This window comes from Dipodomys merriami, unplaced genomic scaffold (assembly GCF_024711535.1).
Source record: "Dipodomys merriami isolate MVZ:Mamm:240054 unplaced genomic scaffold, mDipMer1.0.p SCAF_346, whole genome shotgun sequence".
Lineage (NCBI taxonomy): Eukaryota > Metazoa > Chordata > Mammalia > Rodentia > Heteromyidae > Dipodomys > Dipodomys merriami.
In genome coordinates, this window is record NW_027205004.1 from 486,544 (window position 1) to 502,662 (window position 16,119).

At 41.5% G+C, this 16,119-nt stretch overlaps 2 protein-coding genes across 4 annotated transcripts in view; one reads left to right on the forward strand and one right to left on the reverse strand.

Moving 5' to 3' along the window:
• The window catches only part of LOC138803697 (protein transport protein Sec23B), a 44,806-nt gene extending 43,489 nt beyond the window's left edge, over nt 1-1,317 (reverse strand). Inside the window, exon 1 of one of the 3 annotated variants that reach the window (XM_069987754.1) lies at nt 903-1,317. The gene's annotated coding sequence lies outside the window, so the exon portion shown is untranslated. Of the gene's footprint in view, nt 1-884 lie in introns of all 3 variants that reach the window. The other 2 variants (XM_069987755.1, XM_069987756.1) reach the window with 2 other exon arrangements.
• A 3,060-nt stretch (nt 1,318-4,377) lies between these two features.
• LOC138803700 (putative hydrolase RBBP9) lies at nt 4,378-14,830 on the forward strand. The gene is made up of 5 exons (XM_069987762.1): nt 4,378-5,771; nt 7,118-7,160; nt 8,161-8,266; nt 12,611-12,696; nt 13,425-14,830. Exons 1-5 carry the CDS (start codon nt 5,673-5,675, stop codon nt 13,649-13,651), a joined length of 561 nt encoding a protein of 186 aa, XP_069843863.1. The 5' UTR covers nt 4,378-5,672; the 3' UTR covers nt 13,652-14,830.
• Nucleotides 14,831-16,119: the final 1,289 nt, after the last annotated feature.

Here is a 16,119-nt window from a genome sequence, read left to right on the forward strand (position 1 = left end):
TCCATCTTAAAATGCTTTTTTTTTTTTTTTTTGCCAGTCATGGGTCTTGAACTCTGAGCCTGGGCACTGTCCCTCAGCTCTTCAGATAAAGACTAGCGCTCTACCACTTGAGCCACAGCACCACTTCCAGCTTTTTCTGCTTATGTGGTGCTGAGGAATCGAACCCAGGGCCTTATGCATGCAAGGCAAGCTCTCTATCACTGAGCCACCTTCCCAGCCCCTCAAAAATACTTCTTATAAAGTACTAGGTTCCCCCATGGGTCTCTACATATTAAAACCTGATGTTCCTTTCCTTTCCCTTGGGCTAAGCCACCAATTCTTAGAGGATTTCGAAGGGGTCAAAGACTCCTACAAAGTTTTATGTAAAACTGTGCACAGAAAAACAAATGTACATTTTTCCAGGGCGGCTTAAGCCAAATTCTCAAAGCACAAGAGTATGGTAAGAAGTAAATTGAATGAATGAATGATCTGGAAAGATACTGTGGGAAACGTCCAACAACAACAACAACAAAATCAATCACACTCATCTCGCCAAAGGCATAACTTTTCATAACATAGTGAACACGTTTAGACAACATTAACTAACGCCTAACCCTTGACGGCAGTCTGAAAACATGGGTTCTAGTTCCACCTCTGTCAGTCACAAAGCAAAATTATAGAGGTTGGGTCCTTCTAGCTGGAGCGCCAGAATCCGGTCCTCAGCCACCAAGGGGCGTGTAAATCCAGTCACTTTCAGCAAGGACCTGGGTCGTCAATTCACTGTAGTTTTCCTGCTTACTACGAAAAGGCTTCATCTGAGAAGAGCCCCACCTGGCCGGCCTTAATGACCCAGTTCTTATCCCTCTTTTTCTTCCTCCCCATTCACTCGACCCCTAGGCACTCACCTGGCTGACCCAACTCACCTGGCCACAGCCGTCCGCACCCACTCACGACGAGGGCCAGAGTCCGGTTCCCACTGCCGAGTCCAGCTCAGCTCTCAACCGATTGGTCAGGGGATCGTGACGTCACGCCACGGAGCCAGGACCTAGCCATTCAGAGAACGCTTCACTAGAGAGGGGAGCGGAAGTGAGAACTCGGTGAAGCCGCGTCGCCATCTTGGAATAGGGCAAGACAATAGCGCCCTAGCCCTCCAGCAGTACTGCTCAGAGTACTTGCTTCCCCGAAGGATTCTTCATCCCTAAAGATTTCTCTTTACAAAAGGCAGGCTTCTATCGGACCAATTCTTGGGCGCCAGTTAGAAGTCTTGAGAAGCTGCCCCTGCTTCCATAGGACATCCGCTACACTAAGTGGGACGTGGCTCTCACCGCCTCGGTTATAGGAAGCGAGAACGATGACGTGTAATTCCGGAAGCAGGAGGGACGGGAGAGGGAGTAAGCTGACGCTGCTGGAGGAAGGTGTCTGCTTAGGGGAAGGGGCGGACAGCGGCCGAGCCGGTACGTAGGCGCACTGGCTTTCTAGGGAGCCCGTCTCACCTAGGTTGAGTTTCATCACGTTACGAAATTCCTTCTTGTTTGCCGTCAGGGCTTCTGCACTGGAACTCAGATAATTTCTGCGACAACATCCCTGTCATCCTTCAACAAGGAAGCAGCAATTGGGAAGTGTACCTTCATTTTAGGAGAGTAACGAAGCAGGGAACACGACCTTCTGTAGCCACCACACTGTTACGCTTTCCTACGAGTGGCGAAAGTCATCACGTTTCAAGTCGTTGCAGAATGCTTTCCTTGACGCCTCCTTACAAAAACAAGCAAACGAAATCAGTGTTTGGTGGAGGGAAGGGATAGTGGGAGAACAACAAAGGAGCCCATAACAATGCGCGGCAAGAAATGTACTCCTGGGGCTGGGAAGGTGGCTCAGTGGTGGAGTGCTTGCCTCGCATGCATGAGGCCCTAGGTTCGATTCCGCAGCACCATACAAACAGAAAAGGCCAGAAGTGGCAATGTGGCTCAAGTGGTAGAGCGCTAGCCTTGAGCTGAAGAGCTGAGGGACAGCGCCCAGGCCTAGAGTTGAAGACCTACGACCGACAAAAAGAAAGAAATGATTTCATGACCTTACTTACCTAACTGTAACCCCTCTGTACAGCATCTTTACAGTAAAATAAAATTTAAAAAAAAAAAAACAGTGGCAGAAATAGGAAAGCAACCCCAGAAGAGAAGAAAGCATTTGTATAGTAAGTTTGAAGATTTAAGATATGCATTTCCTTCTGAAGAGATCATGACCTGAAAAGAAAAATACAGGCAGAGGAAGATTTTTTTTTGGAAGTCCTTAGAGGAAGATGGCTGAACTCATAGGAAGACTACAACTGAATCAGTAATATTGTGTGTGTGTGAGTGTGTGTGTGTGTGAGTGTGTGTATTTTGTTTGTGGCTTTTTGTTTTAATGGAGGTGTTAGGGTGCTGGGAAACAAACTTGAATTTTGCACAATCTAGGCAAGTCCTTCTACCATTGATTTACACCTACAACAAATTCTTAAAGAACGCTTTCTGGCCGGGCGCCAGTGGCTCATGCCTGTAATGCTAGCTACTCAGGAGGCTGAGATCTGAGGATCGCAGTTCAAAGCCAGCCTGGGCAGAAAAGTCCGTGACACTCATTTTCAATAAAACCCACTAGAAAAACCGGAAGTGACACTGGCTCAAGCAGTAGAGCGCTTGCCTTGAGCTGAAGAGCAAAGGCACAGTGCCCAAGCCCAGAGTTCAAGCCCCATGACTGACAAAAAAAAAAAAAAAAAAAAAACGCTTTCCATATTAGCAAATAATGTACCAAATATAAATGTGCATTTGTGCTTTTTTCCCCCCACCAGTCCTGAGACTTGGACTCAGGGCCTAAGCACTATCTTTGAGCTTCTTTTGCTCAAGGCTAGCACTCTACTACTTGAGCCACAGCATCACTTCCGGCTTTTTTCTTTTTGCTTATGTGGTGCTGAGGAATCGAACCCAGGGCTTCATGCTTGCAAGGCAAGCACTCTACCACTGAGCCACCTTCCCAGCTCCCTTGAACATTTTTAATTCATAAAAAAGTTGACATTCAGTTTTAAACTCCAAAAAACAATTTTTTGCATAACAATCTCAGAATATATTTGCCCAAGAGTTAACAACAAGGTGAATTTACATGAAATCATATAATCTCTATAATCATTCTTGGCATAAAACAACCCATGAAAAGGGAAAAGTAGAAGCCATTGTCTTCTCTATTTTCCTTTGAAAAGCTACCCAAAGCTTAAGGAAGATTCATTTTTTCAGCCAGTTTCTGTTAATGGAATGCCATTGTTTCCTGAACAAATTAAGCCCCTGAGCAAGCAAAGATGGAAACTGAAATGTCTGTGCTTGTTTATTTATTTAGTCCTAGTACTGGGGCTTGCTGGTCCTGTGCCTTGAACTCTGTTCTGGGCACTGTCCCTAAGCTCCTTTTGCTCAAGGCTAGTACTCTACCACTTGAGCTACAGTACCACTTTTTGGCTTTTTCTGTGATTAATTGGAGGTAAGAGTCTCACACTTTCCTGCCCAAGCTGGCTTCAAACCATGATCTTCAGATCTCAGCCTCCTGAGTAGCTAGGATTACAGGTATGAGCCACTGGTGCCAGCTGACCTCAGGACTTTTGCCTTTGGCTGGGTTCTCCCCTCTCCCAAAGTTGGCATTCTACTCCTTGACCCACACCTCCACTTCTGACTTTTTTTTGGTTAAGTGGAGATAAGTCTCATAGACTTTTCTGCTTACGCTAGCTTTGATCCTATATTCTCAGATTTCTCACCATCTGTGTGTTTTATATTGAAGTATAATTGATGTATAAGAAACTATACATATATGTATTAGCTGATGAGTTTGACACCCATAGCTACAGTTGAGATAATGAAAGTAGGCATGCCAATTGCATTTTCTTGAGGTTTATATAAAGCACAGGGCCTATGTTTATGAATATCATATGCTTTATTACTTTTTAAATGACTAAAACAATAAGGTTAAAATATTTGACCTTTGTTGTTGGTTTCTGAAGAAGCTTCCAAAAAGCTTCCAAGCTATGGAGGTATTATCATGTTGGGGCAATTGATGCCTCAGAAGCAGACCTCAGGGAGAAAACTCCTCTCTTCTCTCCCCTCTCTCCCTTCCTCTCCTCTTCCCTCCCCTCCTTACCTCTCCATTCCTGCTTTCTTGGAGTTTTTTTTTTTTGGTCAGTTGTGGGGCTTGAACTCTGGGCCTGGGCACTGTCCCTCAGCTCTTCAGCTCAAGGTGAGTGCTCTACCACTTGAGCTATAGCACCACTTCCAGTTTTCTGGTGGTTTATTGGAGATAGGAGTCTCACAGTCTTTCCTGCCCAGGCTGGCTTTGAACCGCGATCCTCAGATCTCAGCCTCCTGAGTAGCTAGGATTACATGCGTGAGCGACCAGTGCCGCTTCTTGGAGATTCTTATCTTCAATTAACCACAAAAAGCCAGAAGTGGAGCCACACATCAGTGTTGAGCAAAAGAGCTCTGGGACCGTGCCCAGTCCCAGAGATCAAGCCCCGGATACTAGCACACACAAGAAAGAAAGGAAGGGAGGGAGGGAAAAAAGGAAAGAAGGAAGGAAAAAAGAAAAGAACAAAAGGAAAGAAAGAATGGAAGGGAAGGAAGAAAAGGAGAAAAAGAAAGAGAGAAAAGGAAGGAACCAAGCAAGCACTTTCCTAATGCAGGTACTAGTGACACACATAATTCTATCTGATTATAGGCTGAGATCTGAAGACCTGGGTTCAAAGCCAGCCTGGGTAGACAAATCCTTAAGACTCTTATCTCCAATTAACAGCAAAAAGCTAGAAATAGAGGCATGGTAGAGCACCAGCTGTGAGTGAAAAAGTTGATGGAGAGCTGGAGGAGATGGAATTCAAGCCTCTAGTACCCACACCCCACAAAAAAGACTTACTTTTCTGTATGGCACATTTCTGTCCAACTCTGTTAAATAAACTTTTATGTAAGACAGACCCATGATTTCAGGACTGCCATATTCTAATAGGCAAATAATTTTATTTGTTTCAAAGTTTCCCTAGGCTCTAAATTGGTTTAAGGATGGATGCTACCTATGTGCCCTACAGGGAAGATGAGAACATTTATAAAGACAACATTTATAGCAATAAAATGGAGCAACCACGGCTGATTCAGCTAAAAAAAAACAACCAACTACTAGAAATCAGAAGGAAAAAATAACATGGATTTAAGGAGTCCCTAAGTTATAAAATGCTTATATTCTGCATGCTTGTAAAAGATCTTTTTTGTTTTGTTGGCTGTGGGGCTTGAACTCAGGACGTTGCCTCTGTACCATGAGCTCTTTTGCTCAAGGCTAGTGCTCTACCCCTTTGAGCCACAGCTCCACTTGCAGTTGTGTCATGGTTAATTGGAGATGAGTCTCAGGGATTTTCCTGCCTGGGCTGACTTTAAACTGAGATTCTCAGATCTCAGCCTCCTGAGTAGCTAGGATTACAGGCATGAGCCACCAGAGCCCAACTAAAAACACCTTTTCTTATAGAATATTTAAGAGATAACACATTCTGAACCTGTCACTGCCTGTCTTAAATGGAGCACTAGTTAGGGTAAAGAAAGAACTACATTTCTAGAACTACAATTCCCAGAAGACCTCAGTGCAGGCTCCTGGCCGGATGCAATCTTGGCTCCCAGCAGCGCAAGACCTGCTGCTGTGGATTCTACACTATGGCTTCTCCTAGCAAGGCAGTGATTGTTCCCGGGAACGGAGGTGGGGATGTGGCCACCCACGGCTGGTACGGCTGGGTGAAAAAGAGGCTGGAGCAGGTAAGAGATGCAGGCCTCACGGCTCTGGGAAGTTGGCTTGGAGCCGTGGGGGGGGGGGGGGGGGCGATGAGGAGGAATACTCAAGAACGAAGTTAGCACATGTGTCTGTCCACCTCCAGCAGAGACCTATGTTTCCATTCCTCTTTTCCGCCACCTTCTCCTAAAGACTAGATCTAGGGGCCAGGACTTTGATTGAGAAAATGCCTAGAAGACTACTCTTGAGAACTCTGTTGTTAGACAACGAACAAACACACCCTTTTTAGAACTACAGTAATGAGTCCCCACCCTTCCCCCTATCTGCTGCCAGTTCTGATTTGGGACTTCCCAAATAATTTTACATCCCTCTTCATTTCTTCCTGCTTTCTGTTTTCTAAATATGAAGCACATAATATTGTACAAAGGTTGTATGTAATATGTGTAGATTATGTATGAAGCTAATGTAACAAATCACCCAACTTCAAAACAAAACAAAACAAAAAGTTTCCCTTGTACTGGAAATCAAACCCAGAACCTCAGGCTTGCAGGCACTATTTCACTGAGCTATATCCCTGGCCCAGACTAAATTCTAGAACATTCCCAATATTTTCTGGATGACTATGTCTCCCATTCCATTTTCATTCCACCTTGAAATGCCTCGTTTGCTTATTTTTTAAATTAAAATAGTTTTACAACTCTTATGTATGCCCTTTAGGCAGTACGTCATTTAATTTGGCTCCTATGTGAACCTTATAAAAATGCTAGTATATTTTAAGTTGCCTTGGGAATCTTGACAAAACAAAGAACCTCTTCCATAATCCAACAGTAAAACTATTTCCCGGCTTGACCTCTAGAATAGAATTTCAGGAAGCGTAAATACATTCAATAGAATAGTAGGTCTCTGGAATAGAATTTCAGGGTGGTGGCTGAACTCTATGAACAGAGCTACAAACCAAAAGATCAGGGCTGGAGCTGTCCTAGAGAATGGGATGTCTAACTTCTCTATCATGTTTCTGTATTGTTTTATATGTCTGGAATTCAGTGTTTGGCTCTAAGTCAGTCTATCTAGAACACATTCACTTTTGCCTTGTCTACAAACAGGTGCTTTCAAGAAAAATACCCATGTGCAAATGTAGATACAAGTCTCTGTAGAGGTCTACAGAATGGGCTACATAGAAAACTACAGATGGACTTTATGAAGAGAGATTATATGTTCCCTTGTAATTGTATAGCACTTAACCTACCTCCTTTCATACTGTAAGCAAACTGTGAATTGATAAGGACAAATCAAGTGTCAAATTTTTATTAGCAAAGTTTTAGTTGCAATTAAGCTCTTTATTATAGCCTTTTTTTCCCCCCTCATATCATAGATACCTGGTTTCCAGTGTTTGGCTAAAAACATGCCTGACCCAAGTAAGTTTTAAACTTGTTTTAAATAGCCTTATTTTGTTGGGTTTTGGTCTCATCTTTTTTTTTTTTTTTCCTCCTCTAAATGATTAGAGAACAGGAAAATTGTAGAGAACCCAAAGATAAATATATACCTAAGAATGAATAAGGCAAGTAGATTGGGGAGGAGGGCATAAACCAAAAAAAAAAAAAAAAGGAAAATTCTAGTAAAGAATATTAAAAGCAACAGAGTTTGATAACATTTAATTTTTTTGGGGGGGGGGTCCAGTTGTGGGGCCTGAACTCTGGGCCTGGGCGCTGTCCCTCAGCTCTTCAGCTCAAGGCTAGCGCTCTACCACTTGAGCCACAGCACCACTTCCGGCTTTTTTCATTTTGCTTATGTGGTGCTGACGAATCGAACCCAGGGCCTCAGGCATGCAAGGCAAGTGCTCTACCACTGAGCCACCTTCCCAGCCCAATAACATTTAATTTTGAACTTTGCAAACAACTTGGCTTTTTTTGCTCTTAAGTATACATTTGCAGGCAGAATTTATGGTTGTTCCATTTGAAACAGAGATATGCTTAAACTTTATAGACTCTATTTGAGAACCTAATATTTTAAAACATGAAACATTACACCTTTTGTTTTGGATATGCTTCTGAGCTGCTTCAGGAAAGAATGAATATGTACCTGAAATTGTAAATATTTTCAAGAATATTTACATGAAAGCTTTAGAGTTGAGGCCAGGTGTGGTGTCATACACTTGTAATTCCAGCACTGAGTGAGGGCTTAGGTAAGAGGATTGAAAATTTGAAATCAATTAGGACTATCTGAAAAACAGCTTTTTAAAGCTTGCAACCAATAATTCACAAATCCCAGGCTCTGTTAAAAACAACCCATCTCCCATTGTGCTTGCACATTTTAGAAGTTGTGAGCTGCTGAATGGTCATCTGTTAGAAAGGTGGGGTAGCATTACATGGAGGCTACCCATATCAAATGACAGACTTTCTTTATCCTGAACCACAGTTACCGCTCGAGAGTGCATCTGGCTGCCCTTCATGGAGACGGAGCTGCAGTGTGATGAAAAGACCATCATTATAGGCCACAGTTCCGGGGCCATTGCAGCCATGAGGTGTGATTCTTATTGAACTGCTACCCTTTCATGGGCTCCAGCCATCTTGCTTAGGAAATAACCGAATACCTTAAGTTTTCGTTGCAGAGAAAATAGTGCTGTCTCACCAAAGTAGAGCATAATCTCTTACTTCTTCCTTGTTTGGTTAGTGAATTGAAATATATATTACCTTCCTGGGAAGCAGTGATCCTTTAAAATCTAAGTGGCCCCAAACCCCTGCAGCTTCTTGTCACTCCAGTCTTGTGTCTCCGCCTCTCTCCTTCTGTCCTCCCAGCCTGACTTACTGACCTCATTGTAGTTCCCAGAACATGTCTAGTACATACCTACTATATCCTGCTCTGAGCTTTCTTAAGTCTTTGCTTCAGTGTCCTCTTGCCTAACCATTCTACATAAAACAGCAGCCTCTGCTTGCTCTCTTTCATTTATATCGTATTACCTATAGCATTTTTAATACTCTGACATCCTATTTATTTCTTGTCTGTCTCATCAATAGCATGGAGGCTTTGTGAATGTGGGACTTTGTTCATTGACACTGAAAATCCAGTGCTTAGATGAGAGCCTGGCATATGAGAGATGCTCAGTAATACTGGATAGAGGATGGGAGCTGCTCTCCCCTGCTACTTGTAACCACCCCACCCCTAACACAGTCCTTGAGGTTCCTGGACACATTCCTGATGCTCTCCATTAGAACATCACATCTTCTTCATTAGCATGAAAGGTTAGGGACTCACCTGGCTGAGTAAGCCTATCTGGATTGGGCTTCTTTTCTGTTTCCTAGGCTAGATGACAATGAGTTTTTATTTGTATAACTGCTTATCCTAAGTGGTCAGTCAGGATATCTTGTGTTAGGGAATCGTCTCTGGGCAAAGCTATGGGAATAATAATGTTTTTGGTATAGAGCTGCCAAATTATGGTATGTTCATATGAGAGATCCCTTTAATGTTGAAATCTGTCCTAATCCAGACTAGCTGAATTTTTCTTAAGCCTGGTAATATGTACTTTGTTTTAAAGGTCCTTGAATTTATTGTAGGATTGTCAACAGTCATCTAAGAACTGATATCTAAGAGAGACAAGGAGAAAAATGTGTGCCAAAATTGTCTGTGTATGGATGTTAGGAAACAGGAATGTGACATACTCACTGAGGACTACCCTGGATGACCTATTATTTAGCAAGGGGAAACTGTCATTACAATGTTTAGTGCTAGAGCTGAGAATATGGCTTGCCTAGCATACATGAAGCCCTGGGCTTGATTCCTCAGTACTACATAAATAGAAAAAGCCAGGGTTGGGGGGGGGGAGGAGGTAAGTGGGGAGGATTGGATGGAGGGGTCGGGGGAGGATAGGAAGGGATGGGAAGGGGAAACAAAGGAGGAGGCTACAATGCTTGATAAGAAATGTACTCATTATCTTGCCCACGTAATTATAACCCCTCTGTACAGTATTTTCACAATAAAAAAACAAAAATTAAAAAAAAATAAATAGAAAAAGCCAGAAGTGGTGCTATGGCTCAAGTGGTAGAATGCTAGCCTTGAGCAAAAGAAGCTCAAGGACAGTGCCCAGGTCCTGAATTCATGCTTCAGGACAGTGGGTGGAGGGGCAATGTATAGTGCTGGTGGGTGTTTTTTTGTAATTGTTATTATAAAGGTGATTATAGAGGGATTACAGTTACACAAATCAGATAAAGTGTACATTTCTTTTTGGACAATGTCACCCCTTCCTTTGCTCTCTCCGAGTTCCCCCTCCCCCCCCATCCCAACCCACAATTTGTATAGTGAATTTTCAGTGTCGTATCTAGTGAGTTTTTTTGGTGTTGGTCTTGTGGTTTGAAGGTCTAAGCACTATCCCTGAGGTTTTTTGCTCAATGCTAGTGCTCTATACTGGATCCATATCTCTACTTCTGGCTTTTGGGGGTTAATTGGAAATGAGTCTCATGGACAGTACTGCCTATGATGACTTCAATCCTTATCTCGGCTTCTTGAGTAGCTAAGATTATAAGCATGAGTCAATAGCACCAAGCCCTTGTAGACCTTTCTGCCCAGGTCACCTTCAAATAAAAATCCTCCAGATCTTAGCCTTCCAAATAGCTAGGATTACAGGTATGAGCCAGTGGCATCCAGTAAATATTTAAAATTATATTAAAGAGATTTCTTATAAAGTATTTGTTTAAGAAACATGAGGAAATACAAGTCAATCCCAGGTGATAAACAGTAACAGCATCTCCTATCTCCACTTTTTTTCTCTCTAAATATTTCTTTATTGAGATTAAGTGATTACATAAATTTCATGGTACTGTGGTATAGTTAGCTAAAGTTACAAACACATTTTAACCTTTACAATGATAATCATCATTATCTTAATCTACAAAGCTTATGAACTCTATGAGCTTTTATAAAACTATTTCTTTCAAATCTGGTGATATGTTCATTTCTTTCCTTTTGCTTAGTGTCAGCTGTTTCCTCTTTTTCTCTCATTCCCTCCCTCCCATCACTGCCCTTGAATTGCTTAGTTCACTTTCATCAATGTCCAGTGCAGATGAGTTCTGCTGTATTTTTTCACCAGTTTTCCTCTGTGCCCTCCTCCTAACTTCCCCCAGATGTGCATATGTATCCACCATATATGAGGTAAAGAACTTAGAGTCATCTAAAAATGATACGACAAATTAAGAAGAGGTCTTTGTTTCCTTGTCTTTGGTCTTCTTTTCAGTCTATATGTTATTTTATGCATCTATGATGAGGTCCTTGGGTACTATAAAAACCTCTTTTGGTTTTACTGTGTATGGGTATCTTGTTTACTTTGTCATATCTCATTGTGTTTTGAGTCTAACATCCACATATCAGGGAGACCATGTGCCATTTGTCTCTCTGATCCTCGTTTATCTTGCTCAAAATGATTTGTTCTAGTTCCATTCAGTTCCCTGCAAATGCCATTATTTTATCCTTTCTAATAGCTGTGTAAAATTCCACTGTATATAGGTACCACAATTTTGGGGTTGTTTCCATATCTTGGCTATTGTGAACAGTGCAGCAATGAACAGGTGTCCCTGGATCCTGGATCCTGTTGTTCAGAGTAGATGCCTAGGAGTGATATGGCTGGGTAATAGTGTATGTCTATGTTTAGTTTTCTGAGGAACATCCAGACTGCTTTCCAGAGTGGTTGTATTAGTTTACATTCAACTGGTGTGGGTTTTTTTTTAATTTAATTTAATTTTATTTGTGAACATACTGTACAGAGGGGTTACAATTACATGGGCAGGATAATGCGTACATTTCTTACCAAGCATTGCAGCCTCCTCCTTTGGTTCACCCTTCACATCCCTTCCCAGCATCCCCCCTCCTGGTGTGGGTTTTTTTTTTGCCAGTTGTGGGGCCTGAACTCTGGGTCTAGGCGCTGTCCCTGAGCTCTTCAGCTCAAGGCTAGTGCTCTACACTTGAGCCACAGCACCACTTCTGGCTTTTTTCTTTTTGCTTATGTGGTGCTGACGAATCGAACCCAGGGCCTCATGCATGCAAGGCAAGCGCTCTACCACTGAGCCACCTTCCCAGCCCCTCTGGTGGGTATTTTTTTTATTTGTTTTTTTGGGGTTCGGTCATGGGGCCTGAACTCTGAGCCTGGGCACTATCCCTCAGCTCTTCAGCTCAAGGCTAGCGCTCTACCGCCTGAGCCACAGCGCCACTTCCGGCTTTTTTTTTTTTTTTGCTTATGTGGTGCTGAGGAATTGAACCCAGGGCCTCATGCATGCAAGGCAAGCGCTCTACAACTGAGCCACCTTCCCAGCCCAGGATTGCCAGTTTTATAGGTTTGTTTTCTGTTTGGATTATACTGGGTTTTGAATTCAGGGAGGCAAGCACTCTATCACTTGAGCCATATCAGGTTTTAAAGCCCAGTGAAGAAGTTTTCAAGGACATTTTTGGTACAAGCAGAGATAAATGATAATTTTGCTATATCACCATCAAACATGTTGAGGATAGTAATACTGCAGTTACATGGGAGCTTTGTAGAAGATACATGCTATAGTGAGTCTAAAATGATGTTTTTGTTGTTGTTGGTCATGTGGCTTGAGCTCTAGGCCTGGGTGTTGTCCTTCAGCTCTTCAGCTCAAGGCTAGTGCTCTACCACTTGAGCCACAGTGCCACTTCTGGTTTTCTGGTGGTTTAATGGAGAGAAGAGTCTCACGGGCTTTCCTGCCCGGGCTGGCTTTGAACTGTGATCCTCAGATCTCAGCCTCCTTAGTAGCTAGGGTTACAAGTGTGAGCCACTGGTGCTCAGCTCTAAAATGATGAGTTTTAAAGCAGTTTATAATTTGTTGTGTAGATGTAACATTTTACATTACATTTTCTTCTCCAGGTATGCAGAGACGCATCAAGTATATGCTATTGTATTGGTGTCTGCATACACATCTGACTTGGGGGATGAAAATGAGCGTGCAAGTGGTAAGTCTGAGATCAAATATCTAGAAAAACTTCCGCTACACATACAGCTGTCTATTCAGTTTCTAAGAGTTATTATTTTTCAGATAAGCTTTTCAAAAACATTAGCATATGAGAAAGAATTGCAGAGGACACTCAATTTATTGAAACACAATGACAAATGAAACCTAAATTTACTGATTCTCAGTCCAGATTAAAACTAGTTAGGTTTTGACATGTTTTATTCTGTAAAATAAAATTGGTTTTATCAAGGAAAGAAAACAAGACAATGAGCTGGGAAGGTGGCTCAGTGGTAGAGCACTTGCCTTGCATGCCTGAGGCCCCTGGGTTCGATTCCTCAGCACCACATAAGCAAAAAGAAAGAAGTCAGCAAGTCTTTAAAAAAAAAAAGAAAACAAGACAAAAAGTCCAAAGTGCTGGCCTGAAGCTCAAACATGAGTTGCTGTTTAAGCTGGGCCAGAACCACACACTTTTGATTTAAGTTGGGTACACTGAGAGATTGCAGACCTCTTTTCAACTTAAAGTCTAAATCCTAGATAGCTGGTTTTGTTTGAAATTTTTACTCATTTTTCACAAGTACCTTGGTATTTATTCCTACAGATCTGAAAACAAAATAATACTTCTAATTCATGTAGGCTTTGATTTTCTGTGTCTGTAATGGTCTTCACTAAGTATTTCCAAATATCTAAAATGTTATTCATGACATTGATAGTTTTTTCTCCTCTGTGTAGGATACTTCAACCGCCCCTGGCAGTGGGAAAAGATCAAGACCAACTGCTCTCACATTGTGCAGTTTGGCTCCACTGATGACCCTTTTCTTCCATGGACAGAACAACAAGAAGTGGCAGATAAGTTGGATGCCAAATTATACAAGTTTTCTGATCGAGGTCACTTTCAGAACACAGAGTTTCATGAACTGATTAGTGTGGTTAAGTCTATGTTGCAAGTACCAGAATAGTCAGGATAACTCCTGCTATCTTGCATCCCAATACAGGGGAAGACTAATAACATCTACTACCAGACCATTAATAGACATAATCAACCAGTTAAGCTTCAAAAGTGCCTGGAATACTCTCAAGTCTCATTGTTCACGCAAAGTTTCAAGCAACATTTTCATTTTCCATAGAATCTAAAACTTTCCCATATTGCTATGAACTAGAGCTTATTTTCCCCATTTGATAACAGATAAAGACAGTATTTAATTTTCATGTATGTTCTAGAGTGGGACTCTTACTCCTTAAAATACAACTTGTTTTGTTTTGGGGGAAGATTGTTTTGACAGAAGATTCAAAGAGCTAGCTTAGAGTTTAAAACACAAGCTGCTGTTCAAGTTAGACCAGGATATTTAGTCCAAATTCACACATTCACCAGTGATCCTCCCTTGTCCTTAGGTCCTTTAGGCAAGTTGAGACAGACTGACACATAGGATTCTGAGTCACAGATCTGCTAGGAAACAGAAGCACAGTGTATTAACTGCATTCCAACTTTTTGTAGGCCAAGTCTGGTATTAGGGCCATGTGGAAAGTTCATGCCATGTGGAAATTTAACAAGGCACTTTCTTTTTTTTTTTTTTTTTCCTCTCCATTTTTTTTTTATTGTAAAGATACTATAAACAAGGCACTTTCAATATTTTTTTCCCTCAAGGGAAAATTCATATGGAAACTCAAGGAAAATATTCATCATTCACATGGTGGTTTTTTAATTCAGGAAATATATAGGTATCTATATGTAATCCATATGTATGTGAGTTATGTCCAGCCCATATTCATGTAGATTATGGTAGCTGGCAACAGTTAAAAACAAACAAAAACAGGGGCTGGGAAGGTGGCTCAGTGGTAGAGCACTTGCCTTGCATGCATGAGGCCCTGGGTTCAATTCCTCAGCACCACATAAGGAAAAAGAAAAAAGCCAGAAGTGGCACTGTGGCTCAAGTGGTAGAGCGTTAGCCTTGAGCTGAGGGACAGTGCCCAGGCCCAGAGTTCAGACCCCACGACCGGACCCAAAAACAAAACAAAACAAAAAAAAACCCACTACAGGATAAAGAACAATGTATCCATTTGTGATCATGGTCATAAACCTTAACTTTAGCAAGTGCTTTTTATATTATAAAGCTCAAAGAAGCCTAAAATAACCAAAATGAACATGATGTAAAGGATTGAAAACATGGGAACAGTTTAAATGTCATTAATCTTATTTATCCTTTCTGTATTTCAAGTTTTGTGCTGTAGAGTTCAGCCTCTTAACTATATGAAGATCTTTCATTCCAAGATTTCTCATCTGATTATAACAAAAACCACAAAAAACTTCCTTTTTCACTTTCCCAACACGTTGGCCATTGTGATGTCCAAATATTGCCTCAAACAACATCCAGTGAATTCTGACTTGATATTTGCAAGAACCAGAGTATAGAAATGTGACTTCCTACTTTACCCTTAAAGGTGATGTGGCCTGAGAAGCTTTTTTGGTTTCTAAGTCAGGAAAGATCCTCTTTAACTTGTAATTCTTTGGAGGATGGGAATTTCACTAGATATAGTGTAGTGGACATCCTCATTTTACTTTATCCACCTGGGGATTACTGAATTTGTTACCATGAATAAATCTTATTTAATAAATTTTATAACTATGTAAAAAGTAAATACATCAGTTGAGTAATAATTTTTTTACCAAACCTGTAGTCAAAGTTTGAGTCTACTTGAAATATTATTTGCAATTAGTAATTCTATTACTCTCTACCTTATTTTCCAGAAGTCTAAAAAAACTACAAACTTACACAATAACAATAGACCACAATGTTTCTTTTCCTCTGTAGGAAACCTTCTCCCCTTAATATATAATTTAGCCAGGTTAAAGTGGCTCAAGCCTATAATCTTAGCCACTTGAGGTAAAAATGGAATTACTGTGCTTTCTTGCCGATCCTCAGATCTCAGCCTCCTGAGTAGCTAGGATTACAGGCATGAGCCACCTGCGCTGGGATTGATATATAAATTCTTAAGGTTCATCTCAATGGAAGCACAGTGGCTGGGCACAGTGGTCCATGCCAGTAACCCTCAGTGACATGGGGAGGCAGAAGGAGGAGTATCATAGCTGAGGTTGGCCTGGGCATACTATGAGCGCTTACCTTGAAAATAACCAATGCAAAAAGGGGCTAGAGGCATGGCTCAAGAGGTAGGGTACCTGCCCCTTCCAATGCCAATATCTATCTATCTATCCTGATGTTAATGATTGAACAATTAAAACAGTTGAATTCTGCCCAATCTGAACAGTACCCACAAGCAGTTAAAAAATTAAAAATTTAGTCATTATTATAGAAAATGCTTTTGGGAAGCACTGCTCTAGGGCACACTTTGCATCCACACCTAATTTAAAATAAAGAGAAAGCAAAGCCAGGTGCTGGTGACTTATACCTGTAATCCTAGCTACTCAGGA